The sequence below is a fragment of the Ostrea edulis genome, chromosome 3 (assembly GCF_947568905.1).
Source record: "Ostrea edulis chromosome 3, xbOstEdul1.1, whole genome shotgun sequence".
In the NCBI taxonomy this organism is placed as follows: domain Eukaryota; kingdom Metazoa; phylum Mollusca; class Bivalvia; order Ostreida; family Ostreidae; genus Ostrea; species Ostrea edulis.
The window spans coordinates 38,255,767-38,278,004 of record NC_079166.1 but is presented as its reverse complement, the minus strand read 5'-3'; the positions used below and the strand labels follow the sequence as shown (position 1 = coordinate 38,278,004).

General features: G+C 33.3%; 1 protein-coding gene across 2 annotated transcripts in view; it reads right to left on the bottom strand.

Moving 5' to 3' along the window:
- LOC125675705 (pyridine nucleotide-disulfide oxidoreductase domain-containing protein 1-like) overlaps positions 1 to 22,238 on the bottom strand; it is a 41,628-nt gene that overhangs the window by 5,098 nt on the left and 14,292 nt on the right. For both annotated transcript variants that reach the window (XR_008801996.1, XM_056160641.1), the window contains exons 6-11: positions 19,749 to 19,822; positions 16,875 to 17,038; positions 11,752 to 11,843; positions 9,269 to 9,383; positions 6,186 to 6,298; positions 4,484 to 4,606 (exon numbers count right to left, since the gene is read on the bottom strand). Coding sequence is in view for 1 of the 2 variants with exons in the window: in XM_056160641.1 (XP_056016616.1) it covers positions 4,484 to 4,606; positions 6,186 to 6,298; positions 9,269 to 9,383; positions 11,752 to 11,843; positions 16,875 to 17,038; positions 19,749 to 19,822 (681 nt within the window). In the remaining variant the exon portion in view is untranslated. The remainder of the gene's footprint in view (positions 1 to 4,483; positions 4,607 to 6,185; positions 6,299 to 9,268; positions 9,384 to 11,751; positions 11,844 to 16,874; positions 17,039 to 19,748; positions 19,823 to 22,238) is intronic.

The following is a 22,238-nucleotide window of genomic DNA, read 5'->3' as shown; positions in this document are numbered from 1 at the left end:
TCCCTAAAAAGGGGCTGGTTCCTTAAATTAGGGATCTGGGGATCTTCAAAGTTTTCGCTTTATAACTCAAAAACGGTAAATATTTCAATATGGCTTTCGCTGGAAAAGTTGTTCTTTAACATCTTATTGATCTCATAAACATAATATTTTGCTCGAGTATTGTGTTATATATGAGTAAAAAGCTTGACCCGCAAACAGGTAACCATATCATTAGGTAGGTGAAGGGGGGAAATATGCGTATAACTTAAATAAACTTGCTTTAATTGATAAATCTGACTTCATGAAATGCTAACATTCTTTTAAAATAAGGTTTTAACGTGATCTATGGTTCCTTTAAAAATTCATCTATCGACAACTTTCTTTTTTTTATTATTTGGTAGCTTTAACATGAACAATCGTTCCAAAGAAAAAAAGAGGAAAATGTTATCTCTTCTACTTTTGTTATTAAAACAACGATATATTTAATTGAAGAAACAAACCTTCAAGCATAGAATAACTCAGTCATTAACTACACGCATCTTACATACACCGCGGGGTTTGTTTTTGTTTACAATTACGTAACCGCCTCAAGGAACCATCGCATATGAACCAGGGCATGTACACAAAGTAAACATTGTCGTCCTAACTATAACACAGAATGTTTCGTTTTTTATCATATTGGATTTTTTGAATAATTCAGTCTTTCCGGGGATGTAAATACTTGCGTATACGTCCCTGGTCTTACGTTTGATTTGTTTTAAATTCAAAACTCTAGAGCATTGAGTCAGGCATCAATTTTAAAATCTGCAATTTAATATACAGTTCGTTTCTCAATCATGTCTAATTGAATGTGTGTTTAATATCGGAGATTCATCGCTGCTGTACTAGCGATCTGTGATTTCACACTACTTTAACTGAACACACAAGCTTTACTCAAATTCTTCGTTGTGAAAAAGAAAATGGATACATTTTACAAACATAACAAATTATTTCTGAACATGTTTTGAAATCAATAGGTTATAATCATGATTAAACCAAATCTAAACATGCGTATAGAATATTCAGAAACCCATGGCTGACCAGTCTCATTTCAAATGATATGACTTTGATTAAACATTGATTCAGAACTCCTGGTCCAAATTATGTAACTTCGGCACGTGCCCCTTGCGTGAAATTCATATGCGACTTATGTGTGCACTGTGTACATAATATACCTACATGTATTTACGCAGATAGATATTAAAGTTTAATAAAATATTCAAGATTTGAGAGCAATTTATTTGATTTGTATGTATAAATAATTCAAACTCGATGAATTATTCTCTTCAGTCTGAATATTATGCTATCATAATTTTGTTGTATGATAAAATATTGGTAACAGCAATAAACCTTTATTGTATGTCCTGAGCCATAAAATTCATAAATTCAAATAGTAATTTTTTCTTCATTATTGGGACTGAAAAGTTAAATGCTGAAAGAATTTAATCCCACACACGCGCACTTCAAAAGACTGATTCGTGGAATGAGATCATACCCGCATGTACTTGAGTAGTATAAATTCATTAAACACCTTACGATAAAAATTTATAGTACACCTTTATTCAAAGTTCAAGGTTTTTATATCACACAGCTCCTACGGAAGACCTCTCGTTGCTTTGCAAAGAGCTTTGCTCTAGTTTATTTTGTATTTTTGTGTGACTGTTCCATTATATTCTAAATGTTTCTAAAGGCACATTTTGTTTGAATTAATCTATAAGCACCAAAGTTATTGATTAAAAATAACAATATCTAAACAAGAAATGTCCATTTTTGTATACGCATATATACTACTTTTGTCTGGATTCGAATACATTTCTTATCACAAAATTTATGAGTAGATTGAATTCTATAAAAATCAGTATATGCACCCAGGGGTGCATGAACCGAGTTGCATGGGATACATTGTAAAGCCAGGAGTGATGTGGCATATTTATAATTGTGAAGAACTAATTTCAGTTTTAAACTTTTCGAGTTACTGTCCAGAAACCATATTTGTCTGAAGTTTTCAATCTATATTTGGTCACTGTGACTTTGACCTTTGTTCTCCAAAATCAATAGGGGCCTTGCTTTGCTGGTATACAACAATATATCCAAGTTTCATTTGATTCAAATTAAAAATTTTCGAGTTATCCTCCGGAAACCAAAATATTTTGGAAGTTTAAATCTATTTTCGGTCACTGTGACCTTGACCTTTGACCTATTTTCTCCAAAATCAAAAGGGGCCTTCCTTACCTGGTACATAACAATATCTTTAAGTATCATTTGATTCGGATTTAAACTTTCTGAGTTATCATCCAGAAAGCAAAATATTTCTGAAATTTTCATTCTATATTCGATCACTGTGACCTTGATCTTTGACCTTTTTTCTCCAAAATCAATAGGGGTCTTTCTTACCTGGTACCCAACAATACATCTAAGTTTCATTTGATTCGGATTTAAACTTTCGGAGTTATCATCCGGAAACCAGAAATTTTCATTCTATATTCGGTTACTGTGACTTTCACCTTTGACCTTTTTTTCTCCAAAATCAATAGGGGTCTTCCTAATCTGGTACCCAACAATATATCAAAGTTTCATTTGATTCGGATTTAAACTTTCGGAGTTATCATCCGGAAATCAAATTTTTCTGAAATTTTCAATCTATTTTCGGTCACTGTGACCTTGACCTTTGACCATTTTTCTCCAAAATCAATAGGGGTGTTCCTTACCTGGTACCCAACAATGTATCAAAGTTTCATTTGATTAGATTGTAAACTTTTCGAGTTATCATCCGGAAACCAATTGTTGACGCCCAACTGCCCGCCCGCCAACCCGCCTGCATCACCAAACCAATAGCCGAATTCAACTTCGTTGCAACTCGGCTAAAAATGTATTGGGAATCTTCAGAAGGAAAATACAAGATGTACTGTGAGCAATGCTCACTAAGAATACCCCCGCTTACCCCAATCTCCCAAATGGTGTTGTTAATAGGTATAATTTACCTCTTTCCTGAGTGTAAAAATATGGTATGCCTTTGTAGAAGAAAATGGAAGATATAGTCCAAACACAAATCCATGGCATAAACCTATAATTTTGACCTTGAGATCAAAGGTCAAGGTCATAAAGAGGTCATGAATGTACATGACACATAGTCTCATGGTGATACACCCATGTCTTATGGTATGACTATGTCAAAACCCTATAATCAATTTTGACCTTGAGGTCAAAGTTCAAGGTCATATAGAGGTCATGAAGGTACTCGACACATCATTTCATGGTGATACACTCATGTGTCAAATATGATATGCCTATGTCAACGAACAAAGAAGTCATGACCCTGACACGAATCCATTGTAAAAACCTTTAATTTTGACCTTGAGGTCAAGGTCATATGGAGGTCATGAAGGTACTCGTCACATCGTCTCATGGTGATCCACCTGTGTGCCAAATATGGTATGCCTAAGTCAAAGAACAAAGAAGTTATGGCCCGGACACGAATCTGCACAGACAGACAGACGGACGGACGGACGGACGGACAGAGTGATTCCTATATACCCCCCCAGAACTTCGTTCGGGGGGTATAAATATATTTCCGACTTAGCAGTACCATCAAACCGCATGAAATGACCAACCATAAACTGGATAAATTTTATTTGATTTCAATTCATTTTATATATTTACAGAATTTAATACTGTAGACGTATTTAATTTCATGGAGTCATGATTTCGTGCATTTTCATTTTAAGTTTGGTTTGGAATGAAATTCTGCCGAGTTGCATGTTTTACTTGGAATTAGCTTACATATTTATGTTCGCTGGTATAAAATTACACAGATTTTATGTGACCGCAGACTTAGCGGAAACAAGTACCACGTGTAAAAAAAAAAAAAACAAAGTACATTTACACTGTATAAACATTTTCATTTCCTTCATTCTCATCTACAGTGCGAAGTCTGAGTCTAGGTCTGATAAGTTCATAGTTCAAACTAACTGTCCGTGAGTATATAAATTTTGTTGACAAACTAATCACAATATCTATCAGTTACAGACTTCATATGTAATAGTGTAGACTTGTTGATATTGTAAAGACAAAGGTTTCAGTGTTCATCAGTTTTATCAATTCTTTTTTTTTTGTGAGAGTTGTCTGTTCTAAACATATAATATGGATTTATCTATCATTTTCTTCATTTGAAGAAGAAATTGATTTTCAAACATTTGTGATACACAACAATTAAAATTAAAGTGCATACTTTAACAAAATAAAAATCATCAGATTTATACTTTAAGTTAATGAAAACAATGAACTCTATAAATGATAATTGCATGATTATGAAAATAAGATTCAATACTATAACAAAAAATCAAATAGATAGGATGTAAATAGCTAGTTGCATATTCCTCATTAAATTTTCCAGAAAAAATCCTGAGCTTGTGCTAAGCTTCTCTACGCAAAGAAAAAAACTTGACACATGCATTTTCCCTGGTACCTGCAGCCAATGTTGTGCTGGTTCCCAGCTTGCTGTGCATACATCTCCAGCTGCATATACATCATCCTCTGATGTCCTCATTTTGTCGTCAACACGTATTCCACCATCTTCTGCTAGAGTAAACTGTTCTAACAATTTCAGGAAAGTCATAAAAAAATTTGAATTTACAAATAGTCATGTTTATTTTCTTGCGAACTTCGAAATAGCTGTTGGTATAAGCTCTCATTTGATCACAATCAGAAAATGATACAAAAATTAAGTATTTCATTCAAATTTAAGCAAAATACTGCAAAACATTTGTTCCTAGCTGCTTTCTTTTTGCTCATTTCACTCTGTAACCGGAAGTAGAATTCTTTAGTGATTAAGTATCAAAGTTACCAGCCAACTTGGCTTATAGCGGTACTCTACCTCCAGCTATCAAAGATCAACCCAGGTAAGGGGATTTCTGAACTATGATCAACGCTAAATGATAACACTGTTTAAAGTTTTATAAGTTTAATAAAGTGAGAATTAACCTTTGTAAATGTTAACAAATAATAAGTAATGATCAAAATATAACAAGTAGTAAAGTCTATGGAAATTTCACAGGAACGAATAAAGTTATATCAAAAATATAATTTGATTTAGCAAATGAACAACAATAATCTCAATAAATAGATAAGAAGTTCATGAAAAATTAACTGATTAAAAAAAAAATGGCAGGAATGTAGAAGACTAAAAAAAAATGTATGTCCCTACTGGGCCTCCTTACTTAGACAAATGCTCAAAGATCCTACTCTATAAATAAACCAGCGAGGTGGAAAATATAAGAGAGATGAGCTACATCACCCAATATGAACTCTACTATAACTCTCTAGAGTTGAACTATCAACAATAAGGTGAAGTCTGGGCTCTAAAAATAACTGACCCAGAAAATAAACAACACCAAAAATATAAAGGGCAAAATAATAATAAATAGTGGTTCTAGAATTTACACCTGTTATCTACATATCCTTAGACCAGGCTGGACTTGGTAAGGGGAAACTTAAACTTTATAAAACCTACATCCTAAGCTTATTCCTAACACTATCAAAATCCTAGAACTTATGAAAAATGTGCAACTAAAGCTAAGACCTAGAGTGCTGTTAAATCATAAGATTTTCCTAGCACAAAGGTACTAATGAAATAGTGCTTATAAACCATGAGGTTTTCCTAGCACAGTAAAGAGGAACTAACCATGAGGTCGTGTTCCCCAACCCAAGTGAAGAAAACTACACGAACACGGCTTTAAATACCCTAGCTAGGCCCAAAAATAGAAGCCAATAAATATCAAAGATCCTGAGACTAGCTTAGCCAATCAGAACACAGTTATCAAAAGTACTATGGAAAGACTGCCAACATGGATGACACTTCCTGTTTTAAAAGTAAAACATGTGGAATGTCAACACATGACCTAACTTAAAAACAACCAACAATAAAGGGGTTTTATGTAAGTAACAACTGAAAATTCAAAGTAAATAGAATTACCATACTGAAATACCAGCAAAACTAGCTAAATAGAGATTACGAAACCAAGGCTGTAAAAATAAAAATCAAAACCACTACAACTCTATTCCTGAATGGAGAAACTTGAATTTTTTCAATACCTCTAAGTAGTGATAAATTGGAGTGAAAATTTTCTGACACAAAAATACCTATTGGTCTGATGACAATTTTGACATACCTGATTTCCAGTTAAGACTGGGCTAGTATTGGGTACAACTCCAGTGGCACTGACCAACAAATCGCAGCCATACACCTTGTCATTGGTGAGCTCTACGTAGACAGGCCAGCAATCTATATAAGCAAGACCACATTATTTAAATGTTTTATATATATATATATATATAGATAGATAGATAGATAGATAGATAGATAGATACTATGTATCCCAGTTTGGACCTGCCCTGCAGTCAGAACCTCTACCGTTGGGACCATGAAATTTACAGTTTGGGAAGAGGCATTCCTGCTCTACATCATTATGTATTTACCGGTAATTTTTCTTACAGGTGTGCAGTTGTAGAGAGGATTGATGAAAATTTGTCAATGTTAGGCAGTTTTTGCCCCATTCAGGGGTGCAGGAGTCCTACAATTTACAATTAATTTCACCATTGTTCAAAAAATGCTTCATACCAAATTTGAAATACAGATGTGCAATTCTGGAGAAGATTTTTTTTAAATTGGTCAATATTTGACAGTTTTTGCCCCGACCCTATCCTCTCAGAGGTGCAGGAATCCTAAAATTGATGATTAATTTCACCATTGTCCAAAAAAGCTTCATACCATCTTTGAAAAGTTTTTGATTTAAGAAGTTGAAAAATGTTCAATTGTTAATGTACGAGGGTGGATGCTGACCATATTGCAATAGATCATCGGAGTTTATGCAGGTGACCTAAACATTGAGGATTTATATATATATATAATCCAAATAGAAAGAGTTGATATCACACACAGTCAAAATAATTCAATAAAAAATAAAATCCAGAAAGCGCTAGTGATTTACACCTGAGGATGGATGTTAAAATCCAGAAAGCGCTAGTGATTTAAATATATTTTGGAACTGAATATTTTCCTGCTTTTTTATTGAATTATATATATATATATTTATATATATATATATATATATTTATATTAGAAGTTGATTCGGCACAGTTGTAAATAAATATTGAAAATCAGAATGACACATTCCATAAAAAACAATCATTTACTGCTAGCGCTTTCTCCATGTCTGCATGGTTCATTTATTTTTCAAATATTTGAACTGCCTGATGAACCATGCAGACATGGAGAAAGCGCTAGCAGTAAATGATTGTTTTTTATGGAATGTGTCATTCTGATTTTCAATATTTATATATATATATATATATATGTATATATATTTCTACCTCCATTGTGTACTGAATTCCGGAGATAATAGTTTGAACAAACTTGATTTCTACTAAATATATTAAAGCTTAAGCAAGTGTTTTGATAATACTAGCAAAATTACTCTGGAAAAGAAGATATTCGAAAGAAACCACAGTATATTTTCACTGTAGTTTGCTATCATCGTCCTTTGGTTGTATTGGAAAAGAAAATTTCCAATAGACATTACAATATTTCACTATTTTGCTATATTCCTTCCTTGCAAAGGATTGGGGAGAGGTGTTGCCCCATCATTTGAACAAATTACCCAATAATACTTTATGCCAAGTTTGGTTGAAATTCGTTCAGTAATTCTGGAAAAGATTTCAAAAGACACTACATGTAACATATCTTCATTTTGCTATAATTATCTTCCCTTGGAGAGAGTTGTGACCCTTCATTTCAACAAATGAATTCCCTTAACCCAAGGATACTTTATGTCAAGATTGTTTAAAATTGAAGGTGTGGTTCTAGAAAAGATTTTAAAGGATTTCTCCTTCCTTTGTAGAACTCGGCATCCATCATGTGACCTCATTATTGAGCCAGGAGTAACGGTAAGAACAAAATTTAATCTATTAAAAGCTACTGTAAAATTGGTTATTTATGGGTTGGGGAAATTTACACTAATTACGCGGTCATGTAATAAGCGCATAAATTTCCCCTTCTCGTATAGTTATATATTTGAGATAATATAATATTATATTCAGTCAATGCGTATTTTTCCCCACGAGTAATGTTGGACAAGGAAAAATGCGTACTCAATAAACCCCCTGCGTAAATAACCACTTTTATAGTATGTATATAATAAAAATAATCATTTGTAAATATTTAAATTTCTGATGAAATTGTTCTTGAGAAAAAGACGTTTTAAGACACCAACCCAATGTTTAGTTTTTTTGAAAATTATTTCCCCTTTAAATCCCCCTTTCCCTTTAGCAAATGATACTTTGTGACAAGTTTAGTTAAAATCGGCTCAGTGGTCCCTAAATAAAACTTCCATGTAAGTTTAGTCCAGGAGGGAATATATGAAATGATATTATTTCTAGTTCATAATTATCATTTTTGGGGAACTCTGTGCATTCACATACAGGGACAAATCAATTGTAAAGAAAAAATAGAACATTTTATTCTAACAACACAAATGAGCCAGAGTGTTCATATAGCTCAGAGAAATGACAAAAAATATAATAAACTTTTGACTTTTTAAAAATATTTCACCCAGTCCGAATGTCCAACCTTCTTTGTGTATGGTGCTTCTTACTTCACATTGTTTTATGTAAAAATACTGGGTAGATTTATATCTTTGCCATATCAGACCAAATCACACAACTGACAATAATGTGTCTTTTAGGAGTTTATGCAGGTGACCTATACATTGAAGATTTATTTTTATACATATTTCTACCTCCATTGTGTTCTGGATTCTGGAGATAATGGTTTGAACAAACTTGATTTCTACTAAATATATAAAGAAACCTTAAGCAAAAGTTTTGATAATACTAGCACAATTACTCTGGAAAAAAAGATATTGGAAAAAACCCTCAGTATTTTCACTATAATTTGCTATCATCGTCCTTTGGTTGCATTGGAAAAGAGAATATTCAACCTTCTTTGTGTATGGTCACAGTGTTTTAAGTAAAAATACTAGGTGGATTTATATCTTTGCCATATCAGACCAAATCACACAACTGACAATAATGAGTCTTTTATTGAAGACGTTAAGATATAAGAGTATCAGTGTTACTGATAAATGAACTCTGACTGACATCTGTCCACAATGTACTTAACAGAATACTCTCCTTCTGACATTTCTCTTATAGAAAAAATGACCAACTTCTGCCCACATCCAGCAATTACACTTACCTTGATCTACATTTCCAGACAGATCCGTAGATGATTTTCCTGACGACACAAACTCTTCTCTGGCGAGTACATTTCTCACCTCCACACATTTCTCCACTGTTACGCAATGGGAGATCTGTACAGCAATGTGCAAACATTATACAAGTTCTGGGAATTCTATGATAGTTAAATCTTCTTATTCTACAAAGAATGCACTGCAATAAGTAGTTATAATTCAATTTTGTTTGTTTTGATCAAGTACACTATACAATTATCTACTTCTTATAGGCTGTGATCAATTCAAGGCCTAATATTTGGTATGTCCTTAAGATAGCTCATTACACTAAACTTTTATCTAAAGGCTCTTATGAAGTATGATTTCACCAAGTATTTTATATGAATTTTTTGTGCTTTATCCCGAAATGATAAAAAAGGTACTTTGTTTGCAAATAAGATATTAGTAGAGTCCAAATTTTGCTGTGAAGTGATGCATAATATGAATATATCTATTAAAAAAAAAAAAAAAAAAAAAAAAAAAAAGATGCCTAAACGACTCAGACAGACATTCTAATTTTTTAAATAAAAAATATTTATGAAAATTGCAAACGTTATTTGCTAATATTTTCTAAATCTACAGATAAAATCGTCAAAAAACATGTCAATTAGAAAAAAAGATATATCAGCAAAATATATTTCAAACAGAAATTGAAATGAAATGGTCAAAATTCAGAAATATTATGATTTTTCAAATTTGAACCAAGCCCAATCGGAATTATAGAAATGTAGCCATAGAGAACATTTTAATCAGAATACTACAACCCTTTGATGTAAAATGGTTTACTGATTAAATGAATTTATAAAGGAAATCAATTTCTTGATTAAAAGTGCATACAATTAGCAACAATACAATTTTAGTAATATATCTATCAAGATTAGGATCTGTACTTTTTTCTCCCGTTTGAATATAGTGATATATATCTCTTCAAAATATATTTCTTCGATATATATCTTTTCGATCTGGCATGTTTTTTCAAGATTTTATCCGTAGCTTTAAAAAAATATTAACAAATACCGTTTTTAATTTTCATCAATATTTTTTTCTAAAAAAAAAATTCCAACTATTATATCTGAGTCTTTTGGGTATGTTTTATTAGATATTCATATCATGCACCGAATTACAGCAAAATTCGGACTCAAGAGTATCTTATTTGCAAAGAAAACACATTTTCATTATCATTCTGGGGAAAATCACAAAAAATTCATATTAAATACTTGAGACATTGTATCAATCTTTCGATGGTGAAATCATACTTCACAAAAGATGTTTTAACGAGGCTTTAAATAAAAGTTTGGTGTTATGAGCTACCTTAAGACATGAATGCCTATTATATATAGAATTGATTTTTCAAAAAATGGACTTAACATAAAAATCCAAAAATACTATGTCAATATCACAAAGAAGGTCAAAGTGAAATAGTTTTGGGGGTAGTCATTCTGTGTTGCCAACATGTATTTGTACAGTTTAACAAAGGACATATCCTATATATGTTAAAATGTGTTAGTCCGAAAAGTCCAGAAATGCTAGCTCAAAGTCAAATGGAAGGTCAAGGTGAAATACATGTAAATTATAGATAGTTGTGTTACAGGATCGAGAAAATGCAAAGGAACAGACTGGGATTCGAACCCGGGCTGCCTGAATCTCTAGTCAGGTGCTCTACCAACTCAGCTAACTGGCCACTGGCGATAGAACCCTGCTGACCACTAAATTTCTCCCTTCATAAATTGTTTCCCCCTCAAAGACATACAATCCAGATTAATTCTTTTGCCCTTGGCATGACTTTCACCTGCATTAAGTCCAGGGCTGGTCATGGCACCAAATATAACCAGCAGGAAGGAAGAAAATGCAACAGACCAGACCGGGATTTAAACCCAGGCCCTCTGAATCACGAGTCTGCATGGTGCTCTACCAACTAAGCTAACTGGCCATGCTCTACCAACTAAGCTAAATGGCCACTGCCAATCGAACCTGGCTGACCACTACAGTTTTAATGCTTTTACCAAGATGTATATATCAATTCCTTCTATATTTATTCAAGATATAAACTCAATGCAAAATAAGATGGACAGAATGGAGATGGAAGATAAAAGAACAAACATGCCCAGAAAAGGATTTATTTGTAAAGGAGAGCTAAGTAACTTTTAGGAATGTCATGGGTTCAAGTCCCACTATAATTTTCAAATCTACTTAATTTGAACTATCAAAAGGCTATTTATGTCTTTCCACTATAATTATGCTAGAATATTTGTTGCATGGCTTAGATGGGTACATTTAATGAAGAAATTGAACAATGTATCAGAACAGCTAACTACAAAAATCAACCAGAAATAGCACACTGACTTCATTGTGACCTCAGAACTTTGGCTTTGTAAAAGTATGCCATGATGAAATTAGATACATTATATATGTCAGTAGAATATGCAAAGTCAGAAAATTAATTTGATACCTTTTGCGTGCCAGTCATGGAGAGTTCTGCTGACCAATCAGGACCCAGGGCACCTCCCATTGCCGTCGATTTGGAACTTTCTGTCTCCACATCTGTAATTAATCACCAATATTGTCACACATGATTTGCTCCATTTTGACAAGAAGCCCATAGTCCACATCACTCAACCTAGCTGTTGCATTGTCCACTATGTAAAACATTAAAATTATTGTCTTAACCTAATGCAACCCAGAACTTGGTGGTAAGAAAAACCATGTACTATACAATTTTACATATATCAATGTACCTTTACTGTGTTTGATTGATTGATTGATCGATTGCATCTTCTTTAACGACTCTCCCGAGCTGTCTTTGAGATTTTGAAAAAAAAATTGCATGCCTACTGTAATCCGATTCTGAATCCAGATAAAAGTGTAAAGAAATATGAATCTACACTACATCAGAAGGCTGTCATATTGTTTTGACTACGGTACCCTTGCCATTCTTTATAACACAAGGCTATATGGAAAATTTAAAACCCATTATCACAGACATTTTAATTATTTGTCTTATCGGGACACAATTTAAGGTTTCGAAAGTCTTAATTATCTCCCCACTACTGTTACACATCTTGAATCTCATGGTGTGCAGGTTTTTCATGACTTTAATTTTCAGGATCCCTAACCATTATCTTCATCATTGTGGTATGCTTAGTTTTGCGAACAGTAGAGCATGGATAGAAAGAGTATAATGCTCCAGTTTATAATGATATGCCTGGGTAATTACTATGATCTTATTTTTGTGTGATTGTTTAGGATATATTAGACCTGCTGATTACAGATCAAATGTTTTCAATGTAAGAATAGCTAGATTATTGAGAAAATATTACAGAATTTATAATGAAAAAAGAAACGAGAATATTCATAGATAGGAAACATGATAGCTTTACTGATATTTAACATAGTATCATTTGTATATGTGACAAGTATTGCAATGTTAATTGAGTGATGAACATTTTAAGCCATAATGATTTCGAAACAAGAGGCCCATGGGCCACATTGCTCACCTGAGTCACCTTGGACCTGCTGTTGTTCAGCTGTTGTGATTTTTAAAAGATTGTTTTTATTAATCTTTATTCCAATGAAAAATTTTGACCCCATATCGTGCCCCAAACCTACACCAAAGGACCACAATATAACTGAAAATGAATTCATATAACACATATAACACTCTAACAATTGACTAACATGATCTTCCTGTTCTAGATGAGACCAATATCACAAGGTCATACAGAGATCATGGTATATGATATTTTTTATTAAAAGTAGGTCAAGCTTTCAAGTCTAGGTCAAAAGGTCAAACACCAACATATAATCAGAGATTATTGATGAAGAACAAATGTCTCCCCAGCTCCCTAAATTGGAAGTGTACCAAACTTCATTGGAGACCCCTTAATGTACTGAATCAAACGAAGGACAAAGCATGAGCGGGAATATAGAGAATTATGAACTTCGTTAAGCCATATACGAAAAGTGTTCACAAACTATTTTCACCCTCCACCCCTCTTAGATCTACTATAATATGCACATCTGCAAATTGCATTGAAGTATTGTACAAAGTCCCAAGTCTATCGTATAAGCCATATATGAGTAGCATTCAAAAGCTATTTTAACATCCTCCACCCTTCTTAGATCCACTATGACCTTTAGGAAAATAACTGGATCCTCCTGTAACGACAATATGCACACCTAAAAATGGCAATGAATCATTGTACAAAGTTTCAAATCTATCCAATAATCCATATAGGAGAAGCGTTCACACGATTATGTGACAGACAGATGGACGGACAGAAAGAACAAATACAATGTCTCCCCCTTGAAGAGAGGAAACATAACAAGGATTACCATGAAACTCTAGATACAACATATGAAAGCCCTACCTTTACTACATATAGTTCAGGAGATATTGAATTTGTCAGGGTTTCCTTTACTAGTAAAAGTAGATCAAACTCACGTTTAAATTTCAAGCACCATTGTGTCACAAGGTATTGCCATTAAGAATCTATATACATAATATGAAAGTCCTATCTAAAATAGCTTCGGATATACTTTAAAAAAGGTTTAAATGTTTTCTTAAAAGTATAGGTCAAACTCTGAGTTTAAGGTCATGAGGTCAAAGGACATGGTATGAAATGAAAGGTCATACCATAAGAAATTTATATACAACAAATGAAAGATCTACCTTAAATGAAAGGGGAAGATAACGAACAGTGATCAATCTCATAACTCCAATAAGCAATAAAAAATAGATAGTTGGGCAAACATGAACTCCTGGACACACCAGAGGTGGGATCAGGTGCCTAGTACGAGTGAGCATCCCTTGCCGACCGGTCACACTCACTAGGTCAGATGTTTAGTAAAAGTATGGCAAACTTCCAGGTCAAGGACACAAGATCACACATCAATGCAAAACATGAAAGGTCATACCGTAAAGAATGTATATACAAAATTTGAAAGCTTTGAAAGCCCTAGCTTAAATAGTTCAAGAGATATTTTTAAAGATTATCAGCATATAACACTTTGACACCCTATTGGGGCCCCGTCCTACCCCCTGGGACCATGATTTGAACAAACTTAGATCTACTCTATATCAGCTTTCATGCAAGTTTCCTTTTTTCTGGCCCAGTGGTTTTTGAGAAGTTTAAATTTTTAAAGATTCTCGCATTTAAAACTTTGATCCCTTATTAAGGTCCTCCCTACCCCTGGAGCCATGATTTTAACAAACTTGAATCTGCACTTTGTCAAGAAGTTTTCATGCAAATTTCAACTTTTCTGACCCAGTGGTTCTTGAAAAGATTTTTATAGATTTTTCCCTATATCTTCGCATGTAAAACTGTCATCCCCTATTATGGCCCCAACCTACGGGGAGAGCACAAACAGCTCTTAATGATCTATAGGTCCTAGTTCACCATGATCAGGGGCTGTATGTACCACAAATACTAAGAGACATATCATGGCAGATCCTGGGTATCTGTCAACAGATTTCAGGGGACCTCCAGGCTGCTATATACTCCTACCAACAATCACTCAGACAAATTCCACTCCAGAAAATACAAAGTGCTACACTAATGAGAATGCATGAACTTGGATAAGGACAGTGTTGTAACTTTAAATAGTTCATGTTCCTTTAACTAATTAATTGTGAACAATATACATGTATCATAAGTGAATTAAGGATGGATTCCCCTCATATTTATTGGACACGTTGAAATGTAATATTTTGCATGCATATATTTCAAAACATGTACTTTCTTTTCACTTCAAACTATTTGAGTGTTGAGGTTCTTGATTTTGTGGTGAGATATGTTCAAGGTCATGCTTTTTTTATTGCATCATTATATATTTGTTGCTGTCCTAGAAGGGACTAACACTCCCATGGGGACACTCGGACTAGGTCGTCACATGGTAGCTAGGAGCAACAGTTTTTGTGGACTAAAACATACCTCCCCTTCATAAAACATTTGTTTGTACATAAATTTGAAATTACAGATAGAAATAAATATGTTGTAGTACTTACTCTGTTTGAAATGTAAAGTATTTGCTTGATAAATTGTTAGTGTTGTGTCCTGTGACAGTATTCCTTTCATAATGGGAGTAATATTTGTCAGTCAATGTATCCGATCATTTACATGTAGATGTGCTTATAATATACAGATTGGTGGAAACATAAATTTCACTATAATATTGGTATATCACTATTATAGTGAGATTGATGGAGTGAAATGATACAGTACCTTCTCGATTCGATTTGATTTTCGATACTTTAGTCTCGATTCAATGATTTTCGATTCAAATCAATAGCATGTACTAAATTCTTTATAATGCTAAGATTTTTTATGTTTCATTGTATTTATTGCTCTCTGCAAATAAATTCTACATAATGTAAAAACATTAAATTGGCATTTAACATAAAGCAACACTCTTATCACTTGTCCTAAAGCCATTTCCATTTAAATACCATGCATTGTAAATTCACATTATCTGTATGCTTTAAAATCTATCCAATCATTATTCAAAGCATTTCTATGACTTACAATATGTACATGTATCAAGCATGTGCAGACATGCCGAATGTAACTCTGCTCAAATGTGTTGCTTGATGGGAAAAGTATTGTCTCAACTAAAATATACCAGTTTGCTATAGACCTTACTTAGTAGTACGATGTTCTTGCGGACTCATTAGACCAAACAGGTCAAAAATGAAATAAAAAGTCAATAAATTTGGGCACTAATATTCCATCCATTCCAGATTCACTGTAAAGTATTGAAATTACATAAGATTTTGATAATTCACTTAAAAAACATGCCCTTCAAGTGCAAGGATCTGTGGAGGTCTGGGCCAACATCAACTCTGTATCCATAATGAGAAAAAGTCCAGGAAACTATTTGACCTATTTTAAGCCCTAAAGTATGTTGTGGTGCACCAATTAAGCTGAAATACAAATTGAATTTGTATTTCTCTGAGAGGAAGGTTGTGACTACATATCACGGCATAACCTGTATCCATAGTGAAAAAAATCTGGAAAGCTATTCGACCTACTTTTAGCCCTAAAGTAGGTCATGGTGCATCAATCTTGATGAAATGCAAGCTGAACTTGTATTCCTCTAAGAATTGAGCAATATCTGACACAGATACATAGCGAAAAAAAGTCCATTTAAATTTGCTTCTAAAGCCATACACTGATTCTAACTTCCTACATTAGAATATGTCATTTGAATTCACCTTAGAACAGTTTACTCTGGATATCTTGAAATTCAGGGGACTGATCTAAAATGTTCATTAGATCCAAAGTTCAATATAACCGATGTTATATAATTTTCTGGGAAGTTACTTTTACCTCAATACGACAGATATCTAACAGATAATTCAATACAAGTGGAATATACTATTATAGTTTTACATTTGCCCAATTAGGATGAGGGTGAAAATAAAACAGGATCAAAATCCCCCTGTATTATATAGTAACCCTTCTATACCAAATACTACCAAACATCAAAGATAGTATATACATGTATATGTAGAGAGAGAGAGAGAGAGAGAGAGAGAGAGAGAGAGAGAGAGAGCAAATTAAAACTATTACTTACCCTCTACTGTGTATTTGAGTCGTTTAGACGGTGCCTCTTCCCTAGTCTCTTTCTTCTTGTTGAGTTCGGACATAAAGAATTCCCCTGCCCCAGGGTCTACAAATGTACTACTGATAGATCTGTCCTTGATGGCCCAGACAACTTCACATCCCTCCACCTCATATCTATGTCAAATTAAAAATGTTAACATCAAATGTTGTTATTTTTACCATTGTTATTTCTTCTCAAATGATTAGAACAATCTATGAATAAAACCATGGTTTAAGGACCACAACATCGTTGAGTTCACTATAATGATTTTTGACTGTATGTTTTATAATATTATCGAAATCACATAGAATGATGCCTACGAGTGTATAAAGGTGGCAACCATCACATCCCTGATGAGGACAAGAAAAATACAATTCAGAGTTTTGTGTAGAACTATTAAACCATCTCCCAATCCTTAAACACTTTTGGATGCTCAGGCAGCTAGTGTGAAAATATTCACTGCCATTCTTCTCTAACCTTTAATGAGATGTTTGTATCACAGATGAACATAATATTTACTAAAATTAGATATGGAAGATAATTTGGTGCACGAAACCTGTCCTCAAGACCATAAACTGAAAATGCATTGTTACATGTATCAACACTTCAACGTGAGTTACGTCCCTTTGAAAAACCAAATATTCCTTCTTTACATTAACAAATGTAAGACGTTATTTCTATGCATTATATATAATTACTAAGCTTTCATACAAATTAATGGGTTGCCCCACCCTGAGGCATTATTGTAGTTGACTGCAATTGATGGGAAAATAACAAATGTCAAACCTGCAGATAAGAAAATTACAATGGCCAACGTAATGAAATACGATTTTTAACTGGGAGATGATGGACAAGGGACATAACTTGTGCAAAGTGTTGATACGTGTATAAAATTAAGTCCAAATTTCAAATCCAGCTTACTTTTAAAATAATTTGCATAAGCAAAGAGAATTTTCAGTATATGTTTGTATTTGATTTTCTTTATAAACCAGCAGGTTTTTAAAAAACATATATGCTACTGAGTAGATAAATCGTAAAGGTAAACCGAAATTTTGACTTCAGTCTTTTATCAGTTTATGATCTTCAGACATTGATTGTTATTTGTATGGCTGAATAATAGGAATTTCCAGAGAGAGATTGAGACTGGTAAATTAACACATATTTAACAATATCAATGTGACATTTAAATCCATTTAACACATAATTGTACAATTATAAATATGACGTTTTCTCTTTAATTGTTTTCCATGATTGTCCAATCACAAGGACAAGCTCGCAATACTAATGACAAGTTTTTCCATACATATTAATTCTCTTGACATATGTAGAAGTCTCCCGCTAACAAACTTTAAACACCTGCTACTCCCAGGTGGAAAACACAGGCACTTGTTTCTGTAAATAATTTATGACGTGTGTATACTAAATAATAACGTGTGTTACTATTAGTATACTACTGTATATACAGACGTCATAACTTACTTACAGAAACAAGCGCTTGTGGTGGAAAACACTTATCTCCTATTAAAGCATTTTTCTCCCTCTAAATTTTCCCCTTTTTATTTCTCAAATTCAGCCACCCATTTGGCTGCTATCATAGTTTGTTTACATTGCTTTATCAAACTGTAGATTGCACATCTAGTTCAATAATTACCAAAATCCCAGAATTTCTTCATCGGAGTTGAGTGTTTTTGTGCAAAACAGGGGCTGATATTTTTCTGGAATGAATAACTGTGTGAGAGTTTCCTGATTATACCTGCTGATGTTTGATGAATCTATGACAGACTGTAATTTACAGAGGAGATTGTTAGACTGGAATCTGTATTCTAAGTAAAAATGTTATTGCATTTCTATTTTACTTTAGTAGTGAGTTATGCATTGAGATTTGAAAACTGATTAAAGTTGTCTACAGCAAATTTGTTCTTTTTCCCCTTTTTTTTTTCAGGAGTTTAGATAGGGGTGATAAGTGTGTGTGTGTGTGTGTGTGACAGAGTCCAAATATGTCATAGCACAAAATTTCCCTCTTACTAAACTAATATTTATAAGAAAGATCTCCCTATAAGTAGTTCTCAGAGGTTAATGAACACATTTAAAGTTTTCCTGTTCTATAGGTTTACTCCATCCTCGCAAGTCAAGGTTTTGAGATTACGTACCATCCACACAAATCCTTGACGAATGTAGCTATTTAAATTTCGGGCTCAAGCTTTACAATGCGTAATATGCTAAAAATAAGCTGTCCAATGAAACGATCTCTTTTCGAAACGAATTTCGGACTGAGCACAAAGATGGCTGATCTACATGGTCTAGAGAGAGAAAATGGCAGTATTTGTTTAAGTTGATATCATTGCATATGCGACGAGAAGTTGAAAGAATTGAAGGACTTGCCATCTTTTGTTCGCAGTTATCATTGTTTACGTCTACCACGTGTTTAGAATGAGAACCGCATTTTGATTGGCTGATTGAGTGTATGACTTGGACCCAATGAAATGAGGACTCCTGAGCCCAAAATCCAAATACTATAGATTCCTTATTTTACACGAGTACTTATTATCACGAAATGACTCATGGACTTCAATTCGCAAGAAAATAAATTTGCGAGTGCTGTATTGATCAAATGTTTTTGCATGTATTTTAGCAATATAAAGATAAAAGCGAGAAATATTTTTTCGTGAGCAATATTTCTCGAAATTACGCGATAATAAATTCGTCACATATATTTAGGAATTTACAGTACCTACATTTGTCAAGGGTTTGTGTGGAGTGTATGTAATCACAAAACCTTGACTTGTGAGGATGGGTTTACTCTACTTAGAGTTTCTCCACAATTAATTTCTTTTTACAACTCACATCAGTTCCGTGGCTATTCCTCCATTGCCCACCACCATGATTCTTCTGGCTTTGGAAAGCCTCTTTTGGAATTCCTGTTAATAATCAGAGAACATACATGTCATTGTAATAGTACATGTATAGTGAACATACCTAATACCTATGTATTGGTATATATTTACATTTCCAATGTTTAAGCCTTAAAGATTGATATCTCTACTACAATATCACAATGAGAGCCATTTCCTCATGAATGCACAGCAGTTGTGAACATTATGTGCAAAATAGCAATCTGGATAAATATTGTATGTATATTTCAACGACTGGAAATTCCAACAGAAAGGAAAGCAGATTGCAAGTGTTCTAAAAATACACGAGGGTATGGACTACAGTGCTTCACGTTGACATAATTCATGAAGCGCATTATAACTATAGTGCTTCATAGAGGACGCTGGTGTGAAAGCCTCACAGCTCATACCCTAATGTAATATACCATAAAATTGACTGCACAATACAAGATAAAAAAATACAATCACAAAACGGTCAGGATCCGACGTACATCCTTGTTGTTTAGTACATGTATATGTGTGTATCTTTATAGTCATATATACTTATTGTGCGCTTAAAATAGTCAAACAAACTAGGACAGCAAAAGCTTGATGTTCATGATGTTATGAATTAGATATAAGTACCATGTTGACAGTACATACTAAGACTAACTAGATATTAGTACCATGTTGACAGTACATACTAAGACTAACTAGATATTAGTACCATGTTGACAGTACATACTAAGACTAACTAGATATTAGTACCATGTTGACAGTACATACTAAGACTAACTAGATATTAGTACCATGTTGACAGTACATACTAAGACTAACTAGATATTAGTACCATGTTGACAGTACATACTAAGACTAACTAGATATTATTACCATGTTGACAGTACATACTAAGACTAACTGTGACATACAGTACATACTAAGACTAACTGTGACATACAGTACATTCTGAGACATACAGTACAGTCCTCTAATACTGAAAACTTTCATTATCTTCCATTTTTGAAATGTACACCAAGCAAACTCAAAAGTTGTTGAATATAATCTGTGAAAATCCTGTTCTAATATGGTTATGGCAAATTTTTGTTTTTGTCCATCCATGAAAATACTGTTTTGAACCTTTTAAAAAACCTCACTGACAAGTAACTAGCAAATCATCAAAAACACGGGCTTTCACACAAAAATAACATCAAATTGTATAAGAAATTAACAATGTTTACTTTCTGACATCTGTTGTTAATAACAGCAGCTGATTATATATTGGGTTAATTACGAGAGACAGTTTGTACCCACGTATATATCATGAATAAACGTTACATATTACAATTTTAAAATATTTTGCACATCAGATATCAAGAAATAAGATTTAATGCTAATGTATTTGTAGTATTTCCATTTCCTAGTAATCTTTTTCTCAGCGTGTCTTTGTAATTTGAAATTTCTTAGAATTTTCATGCCTGTTACAGTCCAATCCTTTGCATACTGAGTGCAACAGTTAATGCCTAAAGTTTATCATGTGTCTTATTTGAGACTTTAAATTAGCAATATACAAGTACATGTAGATCCCGCTCAGTGTACGCATAATAATAATTTAAAAATCTGACATTCGAAACAAAACTAGGAACGACAAGGACATATCACAAGTATCATGTCACTGGGTTCAGCGTTATTAATATTAACATTTATACCAACATTCTACACAATTACTGACTTTTGACGAGATCTACTCCTGACTATACAGACCCGGTCAGGTATCGGTTGATTGAGGACATACATGTTAGCGCAGGCTGACCAATACCTCACCAGGCCTCAACACCATAGACTGAGAATAGACTTAAGGCTAAATTTTAAATCCAGCCAACTTTTGAAATAATTTTCAAAAACAAATTAAATTTTCAGCATATGTTTGCATTTGATTTTTTTAATAATTAAACCACATGATTCTTTAAACGTCTGTGCTAGCTGAATCTTAAGATGTCAGTGATCCAAATTTTGACTTATAGTCTATTCTCAGTTTATGGTCTTGGAGCCAGGTCTGCATAGTCATGAATAAACCACAGCAAAAGTCATTAGCTGATTTATTTAAAAATGATCAGGAATTTTACAACAGTCTTTACAATACAGTTGAACTTCTATATCTTAAAACATTGATATCCTGAATACCATGGATATGTTTGAAGTGAGTGGGAATTGTCTCAACTACATTTTCTTTATATATTTTAACCTCAATATCTTGAACCCTCAGATATCTCAAAGTTTTTTCTTGGCCTCATTGAGTTTGAGATTTGACAGTACACCTTTTTTATTAATTCTTCAAAATATAAAAACAAGAGCACTATAACACATTATAATAATACATATGTATTTCAAGAGTCAAAACCCAGAAACTGTAACAGTAATGAAATGCATTCCCAATTTTTCTTATAATATACACTTTTACACTTAC